Source organism: Oreochromis niloticus, linkage group LG7 (genome assembly GCF_001858045.2).
Source record: "Oreochromis niloticus isolate F11D_XX linkage group LG7, O_niloticus_UMD_NMBU, whole genome shotgun sequence".
In the NCBI taxonomy this organism is placed as follows: domain Eukaryota; kingdom Metazoa; phylum Chordata; class Actinopteri; order Cichliformes; family Cichlidae; genus Oreochromis; species Oreochromis niloticus.
In genome coordinates, this window is record NC_031972.2 from 13,451,597 (window position 1) to 13,478,045 (window position 26,449).

Below are 26,449 nucleotides of genomic sequence, written 5' to 3' on the forward strand. Positions count from 1 at the left end.
GTAGTCCAACTTCTCCAGGATGCCACATCAGTACGTGCCACTGCCAGAAAGTTTGCTGTGTGTCTCCCAGCACAGCCTCAAGACCACGGAGGAGATTCCAGGAAACAGGTTGTTACTAGGAGAGCTGGACAGGGTCAGAGGTGGTCCTGAACTCATCAGCAGGATCGGTATCTGCTCCTTTGTGCTAGGAGGAACAGAGTCAAATCACCTCCAGCAGGACATTGGTGTGAATGTCTGACCAAACAATCAGAAACAGACTTCATGAGAGTGGCCTGAGAGTCTGACATCCTCTACTACCTGTGCTCACTTCCTGGCACCGTGAAGCCCGATTGGTATATACACCACAGAATACTAGAAATGGCAGGTCCACCACTGGTGCCCTGTGCTTTTAACACATGAGAGCACATGTGACAGACCTTATGGTAGCACAGTGGGTCCTAGATTCCTTCTGGTGCCGTCCTCATGTGGCGAGGTATGCAGCCAGTTCCTGGAGGATGAAGGAATTGATACTACTGACTGGGCCTACATGACCAGGACATTATTAGAAACATTATGTTTTGCTCCATCTGAGGGGTAACTTTAAATCAAGTCCTCTATAGGTTAATATTTTTTATTTCCATCATACCATGTGGTGTCCTTTCATTCCTAACACATTACTCAGCATTTTTCCCATTGAGATTTGATGTCTTTTCAAAGAGTTCTTTTAATTTTGTCGATCAGCTTACTTAAAGACTCATGTTTTTCTTTGGACACTGACAGTGTTTCAATTAGCCTCCTACACAGATGGAGAGGCTGACCTTTCACTTTTAAAATTGTGAAAGTGCCCTGTTGCTTTAACACATATAAGAGAAGCAAATTATACATAAATTTATGTCACATTTCATTAAAAATGTGTATTTTTTATTCTGAATATTTATATTTTCATTGAATTCAGTGACATGAATTTAGATATTGAAATCTTTAAACTTAGCCTTGACATTTAATTAATTAATTATTTTTTATATATAACTAGTAGCGCAAGAAATGAGCAGCTCCAAGTAGATGAAGGCTGGAGATTATTCCCACATGAATCAACACATTAAAAATATAATTAGAAATTTTCAGTTAAATACAAAAATGTCCAAAAAACTCATTGATCAAGTCGGTAAATATATGTCTGTGCCTTTGTAAGAGTTTTAATAACAAAAGCCAACACAGATGCCATGAAGCACTTTTTTTAAAAGCAATATTAAATCAAAGATGACGGATTTATTAACATTTATGCACATTTACATCATTATTTTCAAAGAAAGTGATTTATATTATTCACAATTAATTGTAAAATACAATATTCTTCCATTAAGTTGCAAAAAAGATAGTGTCATGTGCAGAATGCCACAGTTGGTCCATTCATATGTAAAATGCAAAAAAAGGTCAAGAAAACTCCTAGCACTCATTGCTCGTAAACGGGCAGACCACACACACTTGTGCAATGTCGTCGTATTCGTACGTCCTCTTCAGAAATGTATCTGTGAGCCTCAAACCAGAAATGCTCTGAAACAAAGAGGCAAACACACGAGTAAGTCGGTAAAGAGCACTTTGATCTGAGCACACCGTCAATTGCAAAGTCTGGATCGTACCTGCAGACCCTGGACGGAAGACAGGACTGTGAGGGGCAGTGAGAGGAAGGCGCCAGGACTAAGTTTCCCCAGCTGTCGCCCTGATATACCACACCAATGGATAGAACTAGTATTACACATCTCTAGCACCAGGTCCATAGTTCTTTCACTGCAATATCAGAAAAGCAGAGAAAAGCTGGTTATTATGGGCTAATTCAAACCCTCAGTGAACTGAATAATACTGAGGGTTGTATTATGAGGGCGATTTCGTTTTTAGGGGATTTCTACCTGCAGTTGGTGATTTTACAGATGATGTCAAAAGGTTCTTCAAGGTTGACAGTGTCAGGAATCAGGTCTAAAGACAGCCGAATATCTCCATACCCTGGAGCCTGGAGGACACATGGGGATTAAACTGTATTAAATGTATTCATAAGAGGATAAGCGAAATGAGCGCCTCTGTTCTTGGCAGTAAGCTAACAGATCAAGATACCATTCTTTGCAGCTGACTGGTCTGTAGCCTCCCTCTTTCCCCAAGATTGGTCTTCCATACAATGTCCAGCTTGCCTATGACCGTCACTCCCTTGATGATGCCGGCCTTCTCTGCATACTCCGGCTTTGGTTTCAGGCAGTACAAATACTGCCGCGTGTCCATAGGCTGCAGATAGGACATTTTCCCAAATGTGGACTCTCTGCAGAGGAAAAGTTACAGCTGAGTATCGAGTTTAAAACGTTATCAAAAATAAGGACACGTTTGTGTGTTTGTTTTACCCTTTGTCTGCTTGTGTGACCATGTTGAGCTCTGTAACGTTGTACATCATGGATGGCTCTAAAGACACTTTCTCCATGAACATTGGCGAGGTGGTAATGTTCTGGATCTGCGCTTCCAGGAACACTTCATCTGTCTGAGCGCAGAAGCACAGCGTCACACTAACAGGCTATTTGATGTTAGCCTTTATAACAAGTTACATAATCTCCAAGGTGAACTGAGCAACATGTCAGGTATTAACAGGTGGGTTAGGGCTTTTGCAAATGTGCCAGCTTCAAAAGGATGAGCTCGTATTTTAAAGTTTGTCTTAAAACGATATTCACATGCTCACAGAGGCTGTTAGAGTTTCTCATGGTTCTTTTCCCGCGGGAAGTGGGTAAAACCTCCTGATCCAGCAAGCACACTTGCTTCATTGGTTCTCACAGCACACGCTCCTTCTTTACCGGGGAGCACATCTGTGACCTGTAGTCGTCACAAATGTGCTCTGAGACTTTGAGGAAGGATACTAAAAATATAACGTCTGATGCCGTGTAAAAAGAAGAGACAGACCACAGATGCTGTGAGTGCTGCTCTTGAAAGCAGTGCATGCTACAATAGATCCCAATTAATGTTCTTCTCACTGAAAATGAGAAAGAACAATCAGATTTGTTTTTCTTCTTCCAGCAAACGTATGGAAGTTTCTCACAGCCAGCATGGACACGACAGACATGCTGTCGTTAATAAAATCTTACAGACATCTGAGAGGTGTGTCTTAACACAGATTTAAATGTGAACCTTTACGTTTCTTTGGTCATATAGGAGTTATATATTGAATATCAATGAGAAGACTGGCATTAAAAGAAAAACTTTAACTGAATCTTATTAGGTTTGCTCAGTGTACCTTTGAGGACATGTTAGTACAATTGTTGGTCAGCAGTGCACAGTACGGGCTGCACAGTGAAACATTAGTTTCTCAAGCATCAAGCAGTTTGGCTTTAAATGCCTTAAATGTGGAGAATGTTCTGCTTTCCTATTTTAATTAGGAAGCTACTTGATGCTTTGGTTGAGCAACACTCAGTTGTCTATACAACAGTAAACGTGTCTGTGCAGCCACGACTGTAAAGTGAGAAACAAAAAGAAGGAAGCGTGGATTAGTTTGTGCCTGTTATTCATAACATAAGTGACTTGATCATTCTGAGTGAAGTTAGTGTGAAATCAGAGTAAAGCCACTCCAACCAAACCTCACATTTCAGTTCTTATAGTCAAAGACTTCTGTCATTGTTGGTTGTTTAACTATTAAGTATAATTGTAGTGATACAAAAGTTAAAGTGGACCTATTAAATTGCTTGTTGTAGCTCAATATTTTATTCTCGGACTGCACTAGGGCAGCGTTTCGGGCTTTATGGTGGCCCTGAAAGCTCAAATAGACTGCAACTTAAGGAAACCCCAGCAAACAGAAAAACACTGCAAAGTAATGTGCGTTTTAATCACACGATTCATATCATAGTGTAGATACATGCGCTTGCTATTAGCTGTTTACTGTTGTGTGTGCTTTTGCAGAGTTTTTTTGCTGGTGTTTAATAGGAACAACATATACAATGTAAAGAGGAATAGGTCCACTTTAAAAACGAGCAGCGCTGAACTTGCGTTACCACATAATCATTCACATATAGACGAATAGATACGAGATTAATCATAGCACCTTCTGTGATAACCTCAATCAATGCAGTACCCACTCAAAACAATGTGACACCACAAACACCGTGCAGGATCAGTTTGAAAGAAGAGGAAACGAAGAGAGGGCAAAAGAAAAAGAATGGAAGTTTATGTCAAGGGGTAACAAACAATAATCAGCTTCTTTTTTTTTGTAATGAAACTTTTGACAGAAGATCTTTTCTATATTCAGACTTTCTTCCATTCTTTTACTTTGCACCTTTGTATGAGCTCAGAAAGAAAGTCTCCAGCGCCAGAAATGATTAGTAGAAGCTAATGTTCAGTGATGATAACAGAAGAAACAGTTACCACAGAACTGAGGTCGCTCTAATGGAGAAAATAAAATACAAGACAAGACACAGTAAACAAATGGAGTTACATGCCAATGTTGATGACAATGAATATTTGCAATACACAAAGCTACTGATATGAAAATGAGGGAATAAAAAAAGGGGGGAAAGCTTAATGCCTTTATCCAGGAAAACCACTTATCTCCAGGATCATTTATTCACCTGGAGGCACACAGGTTTTCATGGAGGCCTAACTAATGCTAACTGCCTCTATTAGCGTTTGCAAATGTTCCTGACTATGAAATGAAATATGATATGAAATAAGAGCTTTGCAATGCTGCTTGAGAACAGCTAATTTACCTCTGCGTTGTAGAACTTCGTCTTCACATCCAGCGGCTTCAAAACCTGATTAAAAATAGATTGCAAGCTGAACACTGAAGTTTTCTCATAAGATACCGCCATTGAGCTGAAAATAATATTTCCATGCAGTACTGCTTAGTCCAACTGGAGTTTTACTGAAAGTGGGAATCAGAGGGAGAGAAATTCATCTAAAAGAACGGCAGCGAGGCTACAGCTGGTTCTCGAACCGAGGGCAGAAGATCGCCTGACACCAAACCCACACAGAGGAAGGCAATCTGTTGTAGCTCTGTGGCATTTCTCAACTCATCTCTAAGCTTACTCATGACTTTACAACCATCTCCTAATTAGAACACTGAACCATAACTTACCTGGAACTTGAAGAACTTCCTAAAATAGAGCTTCTCCCCTTGCTGGGTGGTGTAACTGACTGCACAAACTAAGCTGGAAATGTGAAAACAGCAACAAACAAACAGGATTATTATTATTATTTTTTTATTACTGGTGAGTTGGGAAAACATTTCAGGAGTGGGAACACTCACATGTGTGTCCCAATTTCTTTGACTTCGTGGTGAATGACGTCATCGATGCAGCATTCGGGTTTGAGCTCTGCGACTGCCGAGTTTGATGCGGAGAGATTCAGCCTCTGCGAGCTCGTCTGTAGATCAGCCTACATAGGGAACCACATAATGATTACATGCGAACGGAAGCGCACAATCCGAACTGAACAGGTATTTCTTCTTTACAGTACCTTCACCAGAATGTCTTTAACAACTTGGCTGCTGTCATTATGAACGCTTATGTAACTGGAGAAGGTCTCGCCGAGGAATATATTTCTGTATGATGTGAAGACAAGAACTAGTTTTTTAAAAAAGCACTTGCTGCTGTTTTTAACTTTAAAGAGTTACAGCTGATTGGTGTTTTACCCAAAGTTCTGTGGTAATGTGAGCATCTCTCCCAGCATTAAGGTCTCTGCGCCTTTGATGGTGGAGGGATCCTGCCTCATAAGCTGACCAAACAAGTCTCCTGTGGAGACAAAAACATGGGTAGGTGGGTGTCATGGATATGTATAACGCAGTACAGAATTTGGCTCCCGCACATGAAATCTGATTCCTCACTAAGGATTTACTATCTAGAGTATAAGTGATATGAAAACAATAAGATATATACCGTTCTACCAGCACACTAACAGGATTAGCTTTGGAGAAACATAATGTGTGGATATCTAACAGGCAGATGCTCTTCTGATGCTGTAAGGCAGCGCCGCACAAAGTGAGCGTTCAGTTTGCTGCAAGGAGAATGACAAAGCTAAAGAAAGACGCTTTGAAGATCAAGTTTCAAAGCAGACTGAACCTGAAAGGTAAAGCCATTAGGTTTCAACGTCTCCTTCTTTCCTTCTAATAACTCAGCCTCAAACATCTTGTGTTCAATTCACTGAATAAAATGTAGTGTGGTTAGTTTTGTGACAGGTTCTAACATCTTAATATAATAAGTTTCCACCTGATGCCCTGAGAATAATTTTCTCTACATTAACTTTAATGTATTTAATAAAGACATGCAAGATTTTAACCTGAACATTATTAATATTTTCTGAGTACAGGGCCTTGACAACATAATTATTATCTTTTTTTTTTTAACTGTCATAACTTCTAAAGGACTGAAAAACACATTTTAAGACTGTAACCAAATCACTTTCACATCAACTCCAAGTGTGACAATCTAAAGACAAAATCTTGTTTTTGAGAATCAATATTATGGTATATACACGCTTGGATCACAGAGGGTCTCGCGGTTTCAGTGGATGTTCTCACAGTTTGTGACAATGTTTTTTTTTTGGCATATTCACTTGACTCAACTCTGAATGGGGACATCCAGCTCTTGTGTTCAGTTCAGTGTCCCTTGCTGATACTCAGATCAACCAGTAATACTGAGACCCTCTGTGATTCACGGCATTGTGCGTGTTCATATTGGATTAAAAAAAGAAAAGAAAAAAAAGACTTAAACTATTACACAAAACACGAGTGTGTTTCTTCATTTCACAGCTATAAAATACATTTATGTGTATTAGAATATGACTAGATTAGAAAGTGATTTTGATACAGAAATAATTCAATTAAATTTACAATTCAATTTTATTTATATAGCGGCAACAGTCAGTCGCCTGTTGGTCCATATGTATAATGTAAGATAATACAATATTATTATAATATAGCCTAGCAGATGAGATCTTTCATATGCTATTACTTTTTTTTGAGCAACCATTATTCCACATGGGTATCTGACCCTTCAAAATATGCTCAAAAACATTTTTTCAAGTTTTTTAATAAACAGATTAAACATTCAGAGTACCAATATTTGTTTCTGTCAACATTAGACATCATCATACATACGCTACTTCACTGAAGCCAATGCAGAAGTACCTTAACCCTGTATTCTATCTGAAGGCCACCAGATGGCGATAGCTGCAGTTGTAAAAAGACTTGTTTATAATATTGAGGTAAATTTTTACTTAATATACTAAAGTTATGGTCCCCTGCTAATTCTAAAAGGGTCAGCTGAAGGTACTGATTGATTTTTCAATTGACTCAACAAGTTTTCAAGAAAAAGGAATGTTTTTATACTAATGCAATTCATCTTTAAATCTCTTTAAACTAGATTTTTTTAAGACCTTTTCTGCTGCTGGGTTAAAGATGTGTGTGCTAAGCATTTGTTTGTGGCATTTTTGTAACAACATCCATTTTTGAAGGATTGCCTGCTGTCATTAGTTAAACCTTTATCGGCCAAACATCAGTATAGTTTATACCTTCTTATTAAACCCCTTCAGATTCATCATTATATTTATTATATGAGTTACTGACTCGCTGGCAGAGGCATACAACAGCTAAGCAAAAATTCTAGTTCCTTCTGGTTGAATGCAGCACAGAGCAGTGCAGTGGTAACTGAAGTCCATATAAATCAAAAATGTGCTGACGAGTCTAGGTTGGACATCTATTTCTGTAAGTAGTAGGGAAGTCATAGTTTATTTTTAAAGGAGGAAGACTACTGTCACAAATATAACATCTGGCTAAATAAGCATTTTAGCAGAATATTTTGATGTCACTGCAAAGCTAACCTTTGACCTTGTGGTTGTCACTTTTATCCTTTTAGACGTTTTTGCAAAACTTTGACATAATTAGCAAATTACCTATTAACTACATAAAATGTGTTATGCCTGTGAAATTCTCAAAAGGTGTTTCTGATATACCCTGGAGAAAAAACAAAACAGAACAACCCCCCCCCCACACACACACCTGTTAAAATTTCAGGTTTTGATGTTAAAAAAAATTAGACAACAATAAATGATTTCAAAATGTTCCCACCTTTAATGTGACCTATAACCTGCACAATCATTTGAAAAAAGGAAACAAATCTGTTCGAGGAGAAAAAATAAAATAAAACAGTGTGCACTCCCTTAAACTACTTCATGTTATTGGATCACAGCGTTCAGTCTTCTTGGGTACACACTCGACATCTATTAAAGAGACTGATTAACCCCCACGTAAAGTTCAGGCGTTCTAGTAGGATTTGCCTGACATTTACTTATTTGCCTGCTACAGGGAAAGGTTGGCAGCTTCGCTGAGAGCTTGCAAAGCATCACACTGATCTTATCAGTCGCCAAACGTTTACAGAAAAAATTTCCACGGCACTGAATATATCATAACACAGAACACAGTAAAGACTGTGTCATCAAAAAAGTGAAGAAAATATGGGATAACAGTGACGCTGCAAAGAGCTGGACTGGATGACTGTGGTCTCATTTTTTAACATCACAAAAACCTGGCACTTTTACAGCGGTGTAGACTTTTTATATCCACTGTATGGGCAAACTCAGAAAACATAACTCAGTGGCTGATAGGGAATAATAAAACAACAACAGAAACTTTAATGCGTCTACTTCTCTTTTATAGCATTTGGACAAGTTTGATGCCATGAAAATATTAACTATTTTTTTCTTGCCCAACAAGTATTCTATTGCAGACACAGTATCTCGCTTTCGTTTGTAAGCGGACTTGAGTGGGATTTCCTGGTGCAACCACAGAGGATGTTTAAATAAGTGTAAAAAAAATTGAGGAAGCTGCCTGACCAAGTTTGGCCTCAATACTTGTGTTATTTCCTGTAGTGGAGTGCAATGCTGACGTGGACCTCTGAAAAACAACACCATTAAAACAAACAAACCAAAAAACCCACTTATCATTCAGCATTCAACTTCACAACTCTTGACTGTGAGTTTCTCAAACACAATCACGAATTTACAGGAGTTGGGAAAAATCTCTCAGATTGTTGTATATGCATGTAAAAAGGTGGAGATTTAATGAACAGGAAGCTTTTTAAGCCTTCAAACAGATTTCTTCGTTGAATTAACTTTTCCATTTTACACAATGCAAACAAAAGCATTAGACTACCAATTACAAAAACAAAACAAACAAAAAAAACCACCTCACAGGCAAGGGATTATACCATGGACACAAGGCTGTTGTTTTACTGTTGATGTCTTATTTGATCTTCTACGTCCTGATAAACATGAGTATAAGACCTCACAGTGGCTCAGCCATTGTGGTTTCCTCCTACTATCCCACGTCCTGCACTGGATTGGTTAACATCATCTGAACTAATTGGCTTCCATGATAACATCATGATGCTCAGTCTCACAGACCCGACCCCTGTTGTTCTCGTTTGCTACAGCTCTGCTAAAGAATACGGAGTGAAATTCAATTCAGGCTCGGTGGGTGGAACTCTGTCTGCAAGTTTAAACAGGCTCACCTGGCAGATCTCGATCCTCGCACGTCGCCGGCAGGTTTGTGAAGAGAGTGGGCTTCGTTAAGCGCATCACTGTAAAGTAAAGTGACACTGGTTAGCAGCCAATTAGTGACCAAGCTGATATTTTCACATGGATTCAGGAGCCTGCATTCAAGAATGAATGCTTACCAGTTACTGAAATCACCCAGAGCAGGGGTGTATCTAAAGATTATTTTAACAAAGAATGAATCTGCTGACAAAGAGTAGTTCTGAGTGGGAAAGTGGTAGTCTGACATTTTAATTGGTATGGCATAAAAAAAATTAAAACGCACAAATTATACAGGTTTTCTATGTACCATGTGAAGGACAAATATATGGTACCTTATCTGAATGCAACTTTTACAACTCCCTCTCTAGGTAAATGCAGTAAGCCCAAAGTTCCAGAAGTTTGCTTAATAGTCTCAAAACTCTTGTAAGATGCATTTCTTACACGCTGTTCACTGTTAAAAATGGTAACTGTCTAACAGATAAAATACTCTGCAGTCCTCACACAAAGAGCGGGTCCATGAAGTGCTCTAAAAACAGTGAATAAAATCTTCCCTTCGCTACTGCATAAAACCTGTAGTTGTAGTAATACCGTTAGTATTCTGACTAACGATATTAATGATATCCTGCAGTTTGCAGGATATCACTTATGCTCAGAATTTCTTTTTGCGGGTGGTGAGCTGAAAGTTAACAAAAAGAAACAGAAAAATGAACACTTTAACTTCCCAGAGTTGCTTCTTTGAGTCAGATTCAGATTAGAGCAGCTAGAAGCAAAAAAATGTTACCTCGAGAAAAAAAAAGGCCAACCCAAGCAAACAAACAAAAAACGAATTAATGCAATAAATAAACGAGCTACAACAACTAAGAGCACAAGAGAGAGTTAGCTTACATTATGACACAGTTCCTTTAAGCTACACTTTGCTAAACAGGGTCTTTAATATATGTTTTAAGCGCCCCTGTTGTGCCAAAAAGTGATTGCCTGCCAAAAACTGATTTCCGGTATTTGCCAAAAACTGATTGCTCGTATTTAAACTGCTATAAGTAACTTGTTGGGCTATAATATGTGAAACATATGTCAAATGCATCCCCCATGGATGACATAAAGTCATCTTGAGCCACAAACAACATTCGTGTACCAAGGTAGAAGCTGCAATCAGTTTTTGGCAGTGACTTCTATATAACCTTTATTTATGCAGTTAAAAAAATCTCGTTAACATTAAAAATGTCTTTTGTAAGAGTAAGTTGGCCAAGAGGACAGCAGAAATGGCAGCAAATATTACAATAATTCTGTAAAAATATTTTAAGTGGGGATAAAGGATCGGATTGGTTATAATGTAAGTACAATAACACAGAGTTATAAAGATACTTGAAAAACAGATAATTTTTTAATTCTATATATAACCCCTTTGTAAACCCTGTTCACCAAAGTCTATTTACCAACATACGTAAAGATATTACACATAAAAAATACACAGGAATATTGGAAATCAGTTTTTGGCAGGCAATCACTTTTTGCCACAACACCCCAAACGAAAAGTCTTTAAAGTCGCACCACTGGCCATCAGCCTTGTTTACACCTTCACAAAAGTAAATGCATGATATTGCATTAGCTAGCGCTACTAGCAACTTGAAGCAGCAGCAAATGACAACAGCACGATACACTAACACATCTAACCATGAAGACAACCTATGTAGTCACAACATATATGTTAACAGTAAAATACCTTTTAATGCAAGCAGGTGCTCCTGTTTCGCCTGATTTACATCCATTTTGACAGTGAAAACAGCCTAATCAGGGTGATAGCCACTCTGCTAGCTGCTTGTGTGACGGGCAGTTTCTTCTTCGTCATGTCATTTGGGGACAGGATGGACGCCCCTGACATGTTATACTGCCTCCAATAGTCCGAGATGGGCGTTACAACAACAGAGAATCTTTTCTTTTCTTTTCGTCACCGTTGATATTAAGTTGTACTTTAGTCAGTTTAATTTATATTATTTATAATTTATATTAAATAATAATAAAACTTATCCAAACCGCGAATAAATAGATAAAACTTGATATAAATGGTAAACGTCACTGACATCTAGCGGTGAGAAGAGGCATTACATTGGGCCATAACCTCTGCAGTGTTGAAATAGCGGAAGGCTCTGCACTATAACTCTAACACGGCTTATACGGACTATAACACGGATACTTGTGATCCAATACCTAGTCCCTAACATTTTAGAGCTGATAACAGCATCTGTTCATGTTCTGTTGCTTATGTTGGTTATTTTTTGTATGAATTTCTTCTGTTCAATTTGTTTTCTTTTTCTTTTCTTTTTGCAAGGAAGGAGAAGAAATGTGTCTCTCTCAATCTACACATGTGGTAGTTGTCATTTTGTGGATCTGTCTCAGTGGCTTCAGTCACAATGATATAAAGTTGCAGCTGCAATTTATTAAAAATATTTGTTTGATTAAAAGTCTGTAAAATAATAATAAAAAATAAGACAATTATTAGAAAGTTAAATCTGAATTATTGAGCTACAATAAAAACTAGAAAATACAAGACCTTTAGAATTATAAAGAAACTTTTGCTGCTTCTGGGTATTGCAAGTCACTTTTTGGTGAGATTCTGAACACAACCAGCCCATTGTGCACACACAGGAAATTTGTTAGTTTTGCTTCCACAGGCACGGCTTGTAAGCAGCACCAGTGTTTTCATCTGCATGCAGCTAATGGAGAAGCTGAGCTACAGAAAAGCTACAAATTTGTCAGCATTCTGATTTATAGAGCAACAATTCCAGTGTCAAACAAGATGATATAAGATTTAGGCAGTTTTCCTCCTAAAAAAAGAAGGCACTGTGCTGTCATCAAGTGAATGCATGAGCATTTACTGTGCAGATCAGGCATAACATTGTGACCACAGACAGAAGTGAATGACACTGATGATCTCTTGATCATGGCACCTGTTAGTTTGTGGGATATATTGTGGTACAAGTGGATATTTTGTTCTCACAGCTGATGAGTTAAGAAGCAGGAAAAATGAGCAAACCTAAGGATTTGACAAGGTGAATACTGGCACCAGGATCCCCTATGTTAGAAGAATGCTTTAGACAATGTTCTGCTGGGAAACCTTGGGTGCTGCCATCCATGTAGATGTTACTTTGACAAGTTCTACCTACCTAAGCCTTACTGAAGACCACGTACACCCTTTCATGGATTACAGTATTCCCTGATGGCTGTGCCCGCTGTCAGCAGGATACAGTGCCTTGCCACGAAGCAAAAATGAATGGTTTGAGGAGCACAACAATGAGTTTGAGGTGTTGACTGGGCCTCCAAATTCCTCAGATCTCAGTCCAGTTGAGCATCTGTTGGATGTGCTGGGCAAAGAAGTCTGATCCCTGGAAGCCTCACCTCTTAAAGGATGTGCTGCTAAAATCTTGGTGCCAGATACCACAGCACACCTTCAGGGGTCTAGTGGAGTCCTTGTCTCGATGGGTGGGGTGTGTTTTGGCAGCATATCAGTGGGCCAACACAATATTAGGCCTCTGGTCATAATGTTATCCTTGATCGGTGTATATATAGGGTTTATGTCATGTGGAGTTCCCACGGACACAAGATAACATGAATGACTAAGCGCAAGGGTGACAAATTTGAATACATTTTCCTTGTATATTGCCTCCATTTTCACCACAATCCACAGAATGATTGAATAGATCAAAACATGGCAGCATCCTTTCACTGTGTAAATCTTCACATGCACAGTAATACTCCCCATAGTTATCAAACTTGCCAAGTGTACTGCTGTTAGTTATGAATATTGCAAAACATATTTAAAGAGCCTTAGCGTGACAAAGCTACAACAGTTTGTGATCATGGCAACACTTGTGGTGGAAACAGAAAACAGAATAAGGCACAGAAGTGAAAGGATATCGAACAATTCTCAGCACTGTTTTGTTATTAGGCTCATTTTGCACACTATGCGCTATTTGGTGTTACACGTTTTCTTCTCTGCAGTAATTTTTCTTTTACTCTAGTTGTGTGACCAAAAATGCTCTCCACCATCACAATCCACGCAAAAGCAAGTGTTTTGCAAGACCTTGTGCTATTGACATAAACAGCTGAGTCGTATTCACGTTGATACAGAACAGACTTTGATGCCGTGGCCGTTCAGTGTCAGTGAAATCACGTCAGGCAAGGAAATTAAAGATGAAGACGCACTTCAAATCAGCTGTTATTCTGACCAAAGACCATACCAATTTGATCTGCTTCACATAATTTCAAATTAAGTTATCATTTTGAGCTCAATAAACTGTTCACTGACACAGAACTTTAGTTTTTGCACGCAAACACAAGATTTTGGATGAACCACCACTTTTCAAGTTATCCATAGTCATTAAGGCCAGAACATCAAGACCTGGACACAGTCACAAGTTTAATAGTCTTTATTAGGAACACGAGAACTTCAACAGGAACTCGGAGTTGGTAAGCAAAAGTAGGATTATTTACAGGGGCCAGACTGAGGACTCTTTGGTAAAGGAGACCCTACTGTGAGTGAGACCTGTAACAGGAAAGTATAGTGATCGAAAAAATGAAGGGAACACTTTTTTTAATCAGAGTGAAATGAGACACCCCCCAAAACAGGAATGGGTTTACAGGTGGAGGTCACTGACATTTTTCCCCTCCTCATATTTTCTGATTTTGATTTATTTATTTATTTATTTTTGGCTAGGATCAGTGTTAATACTTGTAGATTGAGGAGATACCTGCACAGGTAGTCCAACTCCTTCAGGATGCCAGATCAATACAGAATAGCCAGAAGTTTTGATGTGTCTCCTAACAGTCTCAAAAGCATGGAGGAGATTCCAGGAGACAGGCAGTTACTCTAGGACACTGCTGGATAGAAGGTCCTTAACCCATCAGCAGGAGTGATATCTGCTCCTTTGTGCAAGAAGGAACAGAATGAGCTCTGCGCGAGCTACGAAATGATCTCATGTGAAGGACAGTGGTGTGAATCTCTCTGACAAAACAATCACAACCAGACTTCATGAGGGTGGTCTGAGAGCCCCCTTCCTCTGCTGGGCCCTGTGCTCACTGCCGGGCACCGTGAAGTCTGACCGGCATTTACCACAGAATACCAGAATTGGCAGGTCCACCACTGGTGCCCTGTGCTTTTCACAGATGAGAGCAGGTTCGACCTGAACACGTGACAGACTTGCAAGACTCTGTTGATGCCGTGGAGAACGTTATGCTGCCAATAACATTATTCAGCATGACCGGTTTGGTGTTGGGATCAGTGATTGTCTGGAGAGGCGTATCCATGGAGGGACACACAGACCTCCACAGGATAGACAACGGCACCCTGACTGCCACACACACCAGAGAGAAACTAGGAAAAAAGGACAAAAAATAGAAAAAGTAGACCGAAAGTCTACTTTACACACAGGTAAAGTGATGACCATAATAGGAGTAACAGCAATTAAGGAGAAAATGGAGGTAAGAGACAGAGCAGCAATGAGATGATGAAAACAGGTGTGGCAGCTGATACTAGGAGGCAGATACTGTGACCACGCCTTCAACCTGACAGGTAAAGAGAAGGGCAGAGCGAGAGGGAGGGAAGGAACTACATTTTGGGAATTACTTCTGCACAGCTGAGAACTTATTTCAGTTTTTTCAGTGAACACTTTACTCAAATTAACTGATGTCGAATCAGTTGCAATACAATTTAAACTCACTTTTGTTTTCTCTTTGCAGCAAATCAAAAGCACAATAATTAAAGTCTCCAAGTTGAGAATGATTTATGAATGCATCATCAAGCATAATAGTCACGAGCTACTTAAACATGTTATTTATAACACCCAGTATCTAAAACATGTTGATATTTGTGCACTTTTAGAACTTGAACTTGTTGACTGAAACAAAAAAAGATAAAAAAAAAAAAAATCCCCAATATGACTGTGACAGAGTGTGCGACATGCCATTTTAATTAGCATGGGTTTCTAAAATGAATAAAGCCTTTGGAGTGTAGAAACAATCCTGCAGCTTGGACTGAAGCAGATGATCACAAAGGACCAGTCATGCAAGCAGACTGACACAAAATGAGCTCATCTTACTTTGCAACGACAAAAGGCCAGAAGAGTATGAAGCTGAGCGGCATTTTTATTGAAGGCATCACAAGAGACGTGTTAACAGCAGAATTTGATATTTTCTTTATTCAATTTGACTTTCTTGTGACAACAACATGACAATTCTGCATTTAAGCCATTATCTGTATGCGTGCAGACGGTAATGAATAGAGCTCTACACGTCATAGAGCAGCACGGCGACCGGAGCGCTCAACATCTTGCTTAGAATGATTTGTTTAGAACAAATCTTTTCATCGTCTTCATCCTCCACGAGGACAGACAGAAAGTGCTGAGGGCTCCAGGGCACCTCCTTGGTCTCGGATGCCAGCACACGGATGCAGTCGATGTCTTTCTTGAAGGTGAACTTCACCGCGGAGGGGGTCTTCTCCTTATCGGCATCTTCACCAGACTGGGAAACGATGAAGGCATCAATCTCCACAGCCTTTTCTGTGACGAACACTCGAACGTTCCTCTTGCTGTAGTTGCTCAATTGACACGCAGTGGTGATATTGCCCATTTTTCCAAAGGTGTGATTAGTCAGGAGGCTGAGTGGAGGCTGAAATTTGAAATGAGACAGACATATTGCTTAAATTCTGAGCATCTCATTATCTAACATCCCACATATGTGGGGAGTATACACTTTGATCCTTTACATTTCATTCTTTATATTTCATTTTTGTTCCTAAATATGTTTTTTTAAACAAATTAAGCTTGTAATCAAAAACTTGGTAAGACTTTAACACTTCACAATATGTCCCATGAAGAATTTCAATGTATTTTATTCGAAATTAGAATGTAATTATATTTGCCTACACATAGTTAAAGATAGACACACCACAAATAGGTCAAGTTTTTACAGGAACCTAATAAAATATTATACTCTAAGTAAACTGAAGCATTATGTAATGACATTTTAGTAGTGTGCAATCTGATGGTAATTTTGCAGAAAAACAAAGAAACATTTCCTCGTTAAACATCGTAGATACACTGTACGTTTTGGGGGCATGGTTGGTAATATGGAGTGGATTAATCTAGACTTTTTGCATCTTTATTCATTGTGACTAACATCATGACTGATGCTCTACTATTCAATACTAATTCTATTATTCAAATTTCTTTTTATTTTATCAATATAAACAAAATAAAGACTGTTCTCCCTTACTAGCTTACAAGAAAAAAAATAAACCTAACCCTAAGTCGAACAAAATTTGCACATCTATGTGACCTTATATTGATGGAGCCAAGTCTAACTTAATATTTTTTTTCTCTTCACAATAACTGTTTGAACATAACTTTGAAAAAAACTTACTTAACACTACTTAAATTTCAATAAAACAATAACAAAACCTTCTTAAAATACATTTAAAAGAACAAAGAAAAAAACCTTTAATATACACATAACACAGTACTATTCCCTTAAATGTGAAAGCTGCCCAGTGAATGCCTTGGTGGAGGATTGTGCGCTAACTGCTTCTTGTTTTATTAAGTTTGACAGTTATTCTAACTGTAGTTCTTTATTGCACTCTGAGTCTCTATGATATATCTCTTTACTTACGCCTATTTCTTTATCTCTGATATGACAGCCAGGAATGTTTTAACTGTTTTAACTTTATACATTTAAAAATTCTCAAGTGCTTTCAATTTAGGTACCAAAATAAGCTATCCTCTGCAGTTTCTTAAACAAATCAAATATAGACCCAGTTCTTACCTGCTGATTCAGTGAAGGACAGGTGACAATAATGAGCTGTTACTGTAGCTGCTCACCTGAGCTGTGCGTGTCTTACAGACAAAGTCTGATAATATGCAAAAAGATGAAAAGACATGAACATGAGGTAATGTACTGCATGCTTTTAAAGATTAGAAGCACCAGGAGTGATGGTTTCACAATCCGAGTCCAAAGTGACACATACAAAAAAAGCTTTTTCAGCCTTTTTTTATGTGAAAAATGTAAACTAAACAACAATAATGCAATAACAATCACAAGATCCACTTAACATTTCAGTCTAGTCCAAAAGTAGAATGATGAAATAATGAAAGTAGGAGAATAATGTAGGCTGGGACTGTACAGGAATTAGTTCTATTGGGTCTTTGGATGCAGACAAATAAACAGTAGGTTTACTTCACAGTGGGCTTTGAACACTGGAAGAAATCTAGAATAACAGACTTATCCTCAGGCCTCTATTGCTGCAATGTGGTAGATTTAACAGTACATATAACAAAGAGTATTACATCTATCTGAGTGCATATCATGCAAAAATAGCAAGCGCCACTTTATTCGTGAAACTACAGAACTGCTTACAGTTTCCACTAAGGTTTAATAACCTGAGACTTCTACAAGTGTGAGATGATGAAAACATGCCTTTGTGTAATTACAGCCTATTGTTAGAGACAGAACAGAACCTTTTATTTGCTCTGCGTTTTGCATACACAAAGTAGAGAAATGCAGTAAAGATAAAAGCATAACTGCTGGCTTCAGGCTGCCTTCCAGCACTTATTTTCGGCACAATGAGGCCCTGGCTGCTGCTGCTGCTGTCTCTGCTCGTCTCTGACCTGACTCCCCCAGGAGACGGGAACTGGGTTATGGATTACTTCAGCTGGACTTTGTGCAGAAAACTGATCCTCGGTGGACAGATGGCTCCCAAAGGACTGAAGTTACTTCTGAGCCAAACTGAGTGTACATGCTTCAAAAGAAACTACATGTATGCTGTTTTGCTACACAAACAGAGGAGCTTCTCCTTCTGCTTGCCATTCACAGTCCACAGTGACCATGGACACACTCTGTCTTTCAAAGACTTGAGAAGAATAATGCAAAGGGATCAGATTCCTGTATTGGTATGCTTATTTTATTCAGTAATTGTGTTAAAATGTGTTATGTCTTGTTCTTCATTGGGAAAACAACTGCCACCATCATCTGTATTTGTTTTTACTTTATACATGTTCCCTCTTATGCTGCTCCCGAGCTCCTCTGTGCATGAATTATCTGCATACCAGGTGGGAATGTCACATTTTGCAAAGCAGCCAAGAGTCTCCCACATTACACTACCTAAAAAGCACGAAGCTGATGACTCAGTCAAAAGCTGCTTTATTTTCACACCCATTTCATGCTGCTGATAATAAGAATATCTGACATGCAGCGTGGTTTTGTGCCAGATTACAATATTTATTAGAGAGAAAAAGCCTTTTCGGGTAATGCTTTTAACTAAGCGTGACACCATGACAGTCTCTTAGCATGTGATTTTAATATTTACTGCAGAAAATCTGGACATTTATCAAATAGAAGACTAAAACAAGAAAACGCACGCCCCACTCCAGATGTCAAAATCTTACTCCTAACGCTACTCGACCATTTATAATAAAAATGATCCAAACTGAGGTTTACATAAATAAATCCTTGTTGGTTTATTTCCCCTTCAAATTGAATTAATTTTATTTAATATTTTTTGCCTCCTTATGTGTGCCCCGTCTAACCCACCAGTGGGGCCTGCCCCACAATTTGTGACCAACTGGGTTAAACAGGCATATTAAAAATAGATTTCATGGAAGAACAGTTAGAACAGTTGTTCTCGCTCTACTTGCTCAGTTAACAATGGATGTGCTGCACAGTCGGGCGTGTGCTTGGAGCGTATTTGTGTGTTTGCAGTGCTGCAAAACACACAAATGCACTTTATGGTAAAGAAAGCAGATATCAATGAGGGAAAAAAAATCATGGTAGATTTCTATGCTGTTATGGACCTGGTCCAGTCTGTTTTCTCTCCCTGGTCTGTCATCTGTTTCCAAGTGTCAAGCTTACATGTCTTGACATGTCACATGACTTTCTGTGTGCTTGTCACTTCCTGTTTTATTTTGACAGTCCCTAGTCTCATGTGCGTTACGTTTAATTTTGCTTCCTCTGTTTGGTTAGTCAGATTTTGTTTCAGCTGTGTTTTCCACCTGTTGCCCATCCTCTCGTGATCCTGTGTAATTAGGTCCTTAGTTTTCATCTGTTCCTTGTCATGTCTGTTAGTCAGGGTTTGTGGTTTCAGTTAGTTTACTCCAGTTCAGCTCTGCTTCTTATATTGTTCAATCAGCCATTTGCCTGCAACCAAGCCTGTGCCTTAAGTTAAGCCTGTCTGCCAGGTCCTTTAGTTTTGGTCCTCTCTCTGACTGCCACACAACAAGCCCATGACAGTGTGATGGGAAAGAAAATAATCAAACTAGGGAGGGTTGACTTCAAAGACACCTCAGAAATCAAAGTAAAAAAGTAAAAAAGTAAAAAAGACGGCAAACTTTCTGGCAGTGGCATATACTCATGTGCCATCCTGGAGGAGTAGGACTACCTGTGCAGCCCCTGTAGGGTCCAGGTATCGCCTCATGCTACCCGTAGTGACACTGACCCTAGCCAAATGCAAAACTAGAGAAAAAACTGTTGGAAAAGATGAAAAGGAAAAAAACTTCAGTGGCTTCCGCCTGTTTTGGGGATTGTCTCATTGTTGCCCCTTTAGTGCAGCTGTTTCATTAACTCCAAAAGCAGCTGAAACAACAACCCCCTCTGCTACTTATGTACTGTCTTAATGCTATAGTCTGATTAAAAAGTGTTACTTTTTTGAGCAGCTTACATTTTCAAGTCTTATTTGATCCGACTTGGTAATTGTTGTATGCGCGTGCAGTGTTTGCTGTCTCTCAGAGTTGCCCCTCACTGTCAAGTCTCATTCAGAAGAACAAGTGCCCAAAGTGTCCAAGTCTCCAAGATGGATATTTCCATCTGGACCGCAGTCATGGTGGTGGAAGTTGTTTTTATGGCTCACGCATTTATCTGGAAGCATTTTTTTGACTAATTCAGTCTTCCTCTCTTGTCCCTTTAGGCTGTTCTTCATTGTTGTGGTGAAAAAAAACTTGTTCCAGCTTTCGTGATGAAGTCAAACACAGCCCTGCTTCCTATTAGCGATACTCCAAAAACTAAGACTGTTGGTCAAACCGGTCACATTGCCATGGATATAATTAAAGATAGCCCTGATTCTAGACCTTCATTTTTAGTGCTTCACCGCTCCATTCTCTCAGGACAAAATCTTCAGGCTCTCTTACTGGAGAAACCCGAGGGTTGGGCAGCCACCATCACTGCTCAGTTGCAGAAAATGCTGACAGAGCGATTCTGTGTGACTCCAATTATGATTGTTTCCTGCTGTCCAAAACTTTGTGAAATCGCAGAAATGAACATCAGGAGGACCTCAAAAGAAGAGTCTGAACCACTACAGACAAAACTAAAGGCACCAATGGACATTAAAATTCTCATGCAGCACAATCAAAGAGGATCTCTGAGAGCTTCAGCCGGTCAACGTGACATTTTCCATGCAGCTACTCTGCACTCTGGCATCTCTTCAATGAAAATGTCAGATATGTCACAGTTAAAGACACAAGGACATGAAAACATTCTTGTGAAGCAAAAGCAACTTTTGAACTTGAATGAAGACTCCACTCGCCAAAGACGTTTTCAGAAACAACTTTCTTTAAAAGCAGCATCTGGTGTGGATGATGGTGGATTTGATGTTACGAGGCAACCCCTCTTGGTATCTAAGGAGAAGAAAGGATCCAGAAATAGACCACTGAATAAGATGAGGCCCACTCAGGATGATAATAATGAATTATTTAGCTGGAAAATGATCACAAAACAACCAGAGCTCAGACACCCAGAAGGAGATAGTAAAGCAGAACAAAATACGAATCCTATGGAAAATGGAAACCAAAAGAGATTTGCATACGTCCTACAAACGCGCTCCACACATAAAACAGATATTCATGATTTCAATGAAAAACAAATGCTGTCTGATGTGGGAGAAGAAGCCTTAATCATGTTTTTCCTGCCAGAAGCAGTGATGGAGACACAAACGGATCCAAGATCTGAAAGAAAGCACATTCCCAACACAGACTTTAGATGGAAAGTGAATATTCCTGAGCTGGGTGACCTGCCACCCATCACTAAAGCTAAGGACATCGCTATTAAACAATACGACTCAAAATGTAAATGTTTGAAAGGAAGAATATGTTTATTAGAAATCTTCGTAATAGAGAGCTTGGCTAGAAAAGCAGTGGAACCTGGAAAAACTATAAAGGAACAAGTCAAGGAAACCACAGAAAAACCAGAGAACTCAAAAACAACTAATATATACGACGAAACAACAAGAATAAACCACACTGAACATGAAGGAAATCAGAAACCGGAGGAGACAGTCGTACCCTCACCTCCCCCGCTCAAAATGATAACAACAGAACGCATAACAGACACAACTACAGCAAACACAAAGATTAAAGACACAACAATAAGTACGGAAGTCATCACTCAAAGCAGCGCACACGAAGATGATGGACAGCCGAGCGCAGAGAAGAGACCGACGACCGGAATGAGTCCAGAGCCCGAGGCACACACTGAGCCAGGACTTTTGAAGAATGAAACAGAAACTACGCAAGCAACGACTGTGAAGCCATTCTCGGGCCTCAGGATGAGAGAAGACGTCCTAGAAAATCTAACCAAGTTTCTGAAAGGCGCAGAGAGTGAAGAAGAAGCTTTAAAAAGCAGGACAGAAACTGAAAGAAAGGAAGATCAAAATGATCCACGAGTGGGATCATTTACATTTTCAACACACTTGGATTTAATTCACACAGAGCCCCCAGACAAGCATGCAAAAGTAAGTATTTCTTCAAGATTTCTGTGAAAATTTAGATTCAATTAGATAAATAGTCGAACATTTTTGGGAAGTTTATGTCTCGTTTGACTGTTAGATTCATATAATTATCATTTAAATTAGTTAAATTTCATGAGCAATGAAATACTGCGATATTAAAACTATTAGAAGTGAAACAGAAATGTTGAAAAAAATCATTTTAAACCCACATTTTTGGGTTGAAATTTCCTTTTCTTTTCAACCAATTTAAATATTTTGAGTTCCTGTGAGATATTTGCCCTTTTGATGAACACTGTAATGGCTGAACCATGAAATAATTAAACACAAATTTCTAAAATTGCAAATACGTTTTAATTTGTATTGTTTTTGCTACATCTGGTATTTTTGTGCAATTTATTGCTCACAGTAGTGCTGCATGTGTTTGATTGTAAACATCAGGTTTTTCAGGGGAAACAATGTAGAGGTCTCAAAAACTCAATAAACCATTTTAGTTCAAGGGTTAACTATTTTTAACTTTAACTATTTTTAACATTAACTATTAATACTGGCTTTTTTTGTAGTCCACCCTACATCTCATACGGAGTTGCTGAGAATTTGTTTTATTTACTTCCATGCCAGAAGAGCAAGCAGTGACACTAGGGGTGCAGTGGGTTGATGATAATTTTATTCACAGATATTTGCAGAAATGGAAAGTTAGAGTTGAGAGGTTCAACGAATGCTAAGTAACATTAACTAAAAATGCTTGCGATTACTTAGGAAACATGCTAATCCAATAGTATTTAAACTTTTAAGTTCAACAACTTAAGAAAAATAAGGCAATCAGTTACATTAATTTTTTAAGTCCTGTGAATTTATTTAGGTTTGCAGGGCAATGAAGTGATAGGTGGTCCTTCAGGACAGGAAGTCCATCAAATGAATAGCTTATTGCATTATATAGTATTTTCCAAGTAAATGTTTTACCTTTGAAAGAAAAAAATGGTGTTGGAAAATAATTGGCCAAAAATGGTTATTAGCCCTCATAAGTAATAGTTTTGAATAAAATGCAACTGAAATATATAAAATCGAAGGTTTATTTATTTAAATAATTAATCTGAATGTATACCAGTCAAGTGAATTTAATTTGACTGGATTCAATTACATTTAACATTTTACATTGTACTTAGGTAATAAAATTGCATGGAAAATTTACATGGACTCAAATGACCATTTGGGGCATTCACTTCTTTTGAGTATAACATGATGAATAACAATGACAGTGCTGATGAAAGATCTTCTCAACAGGTTTCAGGAGACACTGTGCCGCTTTGTGGAGGTTTAATACATCGCACGAAAGCTGGCTGGAAACACTGCAAAGAGAGACTCGGAGGAACAAAGATGTTTGCTACAAGGCATCCTATGGTTCCAGGTGAGCTGCAGACAGACCCTATCAGAGATGATGACAACAGCCGACGTAATGATGAAGAAAACGATCACTTCTATTATTTTGACGGAGTCCTCAAAAGAGTTCAAAACAATTATTACCCCCACTACAAGAGAGAGACGCACAGTGGCGTTCCCACAGAGAGACAAAAAAGAGACACTCGTGAAAATCTTCTCAGTTATATTCTGCGACTTACGTTAAGGAATAGGGGTCAGTGACTTCAAAAGATTAGGTGCTGAAGATGATTTCTAGAGACATGATCAGTAGTGTCTGAAAATAAGTGAAATCCACAAGGTGACCAAAGGACCTGAACCCTGGAGAATGAAAGAAAAAGTGTCCACTAACAAGAGCTTTATCCACAGGACAGCAAGTGGAAAGCAAAGTCCTGTTTGAAGGGTCCAGTAAGCTGGATCATGCAAAACATCTAACTTCTCTTTATATCCAGTTAATTACTGACAGTCTGAGGACCTAACAGGACAGAAAGTGAAATTCACAGTGAAGATACTGTGAACCTGAATTGTACTGTTAAAAAAACGTATTTTCTACCTCTGAATATAACTTATAAGAACGTATAGAGAGATTTGTCTAAATGTGTTCACATTTTGACTTGATGCACTTAATTGTGCAGAAGCCAACAGGGGCTGAAGTTTGCACTTTGTATTATAATAGACTTCACAGAGTAATTATAATTAATATAATATAATTATTCAGCCTTTCTGTTTAGCAGAACAAAACAAAGCATTTATTTTCCACCACAGCCTTTGTACATGACTTGTGGTATTTACTTTGATACTTTACCTGTAGTGATTGTATATACTGGGTAAGGGAAAACAAACACAAAATACAACAGTTACTGTGTATAAATTGTCTAGACTGGATATTTCTACTATTTGTCACCTGAATTTGGAGATGTTTCTGTGAATTGCGACTTTGTGAAACATGTACAGTTAGGTCCATAAGTTTTTAGACAATGTCACTTCATTTTTATTTATTTATTTGTAGTTTTGCCTCTGTACACCACCACAGTGGATTTCTATTGAAACACTCAAAATGTGTTTGAAGTGGGCTTAGTTTGTTTACTTATTTATTTTTAATTCTTGGAAGAAAACGCTTTTGGAGTCAACGACGACCCGAAGTCTAGAATCCATGGGCATAACAAATTGCTCTTTCCTCCCTTAAGATGCTCTGCCAGGCCTTTACTGCAGCCAGGCCTTTGATTTGGCCACTCCCAAAGTTTTTGCTATCTTTGTGACACATTTAATTTAGTTTTTCAGCCTTTTGGGGATCTCCTTTGCTGTCATCAACATTTCTTTGGGCCTCATATTGAGAGTTTTAATGAAAGCAAATTCAAGTTCAACTGGAATCAGTGCCACGTCTTTTATTTGCTTGCTCTGTCACAGACTAACAAGAGAAAAGGCCTCATCTGTCAAAATCTACATGAAAAACTGCACTTTAGTCACATCTTAATTCTTTGATAGTTTAATTTTAATGGTGGTGTACAGAGACAAAAATTGTGTAACTGCCTGAAAACTTCTGGATCTAACTGTTTGCACACAGTGAAACAGGTTTTCCAGTTCCTGTTTACAAAATGCAAAAAACAAGTTAATTTAAAGCCACTTAATGTCTTTTAAGTACTGTATTTCCATTTCACTCCCACCTGGTTCTAGCACATGGCAAAATGAAACACCTTAATGGTAGGGCGTCTTTAATGGTTTTGTGTATCTCCTAGTCAAACTGTCTATAAAAAATAAATATTATATTGTCTCATTGCTCCATGACTATAAACATTTCTATTTTGTATTAATGAGTTAATGATAATGCATAGATTTAGGGTGATCATATTTAGTCAATGTAGTATTTAAAGAGGGCTATCTCCAGGGTTATTGTCATGTCTAGTGCTTTATTTTTAAAATAAAAGTGTTTAGGAGTTACATGCATCACACTATTGATAAAATCCACATAACTACATTGTTAGAATTAAAATCTAGTACATAGTTTGAAATCAACACTTTTGACACACTGCTGTGTCTTGCTGCTAGGTCATCCTAAATTACAGACGTATAGACTCCAGAGGGCTAAAAGCCCACTTCCTTCTGATTGGCTGTCCTCTGGAAGCATGATGAGGGGGGACGCACATGATGCTTGTAAGCTGAAATACTGGTACCTGTTTGCCAAAGTGCTCTAGGTGACCGTAGTCTGAAGCCAGGATTTGTATGTAAATGATGTATTATGACTTGAAAAATGTAACATAAAAATCTCAAGTTGTGACATTATGAGCCTGATTCACCAACATGTTGTACCAGCGTAAGGTGAATTTTGGGTTAAATAAAAAGCATTGAGGGTATTTACAAAGAGAGTCCAGTAAGAGGTGGGAACTTTTTGCCACCGACCCTGGTGCATACGTATTTCCTTTGTCAAGGCACAAAGTATGGCACAGTATCGGGAAGATAATGTTTAAATCAAGCGCAAAAACAGATTTACTGTTTGTTACACACAGTTTGCTGCCAACTGCACCAATCTCTAATGCCAACAAATTCATGCCATACTTCTTGAGCTTGTTAATGAAACGGCTTGCACTGGGTGTTTAGGAAACAGCACAACTGTGTGAATGACCCGTAAGACTAGAGCCCTTTAAAGTAACGTATCATCAATGATGAAGACAGAGAATTTACACAATCAATGAATGACTCATAATAAAAACAACAAAAAAACCCATGCAGATCCCCGAAAGCCACACTGAA

General features: G+C 38.5%; 2 protein-coding genes across 3 annotated transcripts; one reads left to right on the plus strand and one right to left on the minus strand.

Annotated features, from left to right (window-relative positions):
- Positions 1 to 1,153: 1,153 nt before the first annotated feature.
- On the minus strand, positions 1,154 to 11,399 carry trappc13 (trafficking protein particle complex subunit 13). 2 transcript variants are annotated; one of them, XM_003449616.5, is made up of 13 exons: positions 11,249 to 11,399; positions 9,504 to 9,572; positions 5,630 to 5,729; positions 5,455 to 5,539; positions 5,246 to 5,373; positions 5,075 to 5,147; positions 4,707 to 4,751; positions 4,366 to 4,383; positions 2,367 to 2,500; positions 2,089 to 2,287; positions 1,887 to 1,987; positions 1,620 to 1,767; positions 1,154 to 1,533 (listed from the first exon to the last, which is right to left on the minus strand). In XM_003449616.5, the coding sequence occupies exons 1-13, from the start codon at positions 11,292 to 11,294 to the stop codon at positions 1,426 to 1,428; spliced, it is 1,254 nt and encodes a 417-aa protein (XP_003449664.1). In that variant the 5' UTR covers positions 11,295 to 11,399; the 3' UTR covers positions 1,154 to 1,425. The 2 variants fall into 2 exon arrangements, with proteins under 2 accessions (XP_003449664.1, XP_005454539.1); XM_005454482.4 differs by lacking the exon at positions 4,366 to 4,383.
- Positions 11,400 to 21,462: 10,063 nt separating this feature from the next.
- LOC106098552 (uncharacterized) lies at positions 21,463 to 26,234 on the plus strand. The gene is made up of 2 exons (XM_013274032.2): positions 21,463 to 22,291; positions 23,570 to 26,234. The coding sequence occupies exons 1-2, from the start codon at positions 21,482 to 21,484 to the stop codon at positions 23,924 to 23,926; spliced, it is 1,167 nt and encodes a 388-aa protein (XP_013129486.2). The 5' UTR covers positions 21,463 to 21,481; the 3' UTR covers positions 23,927 to 26,234.
- Positions 26,235 to 26,449: the final 215 nt, after the last annotated feature.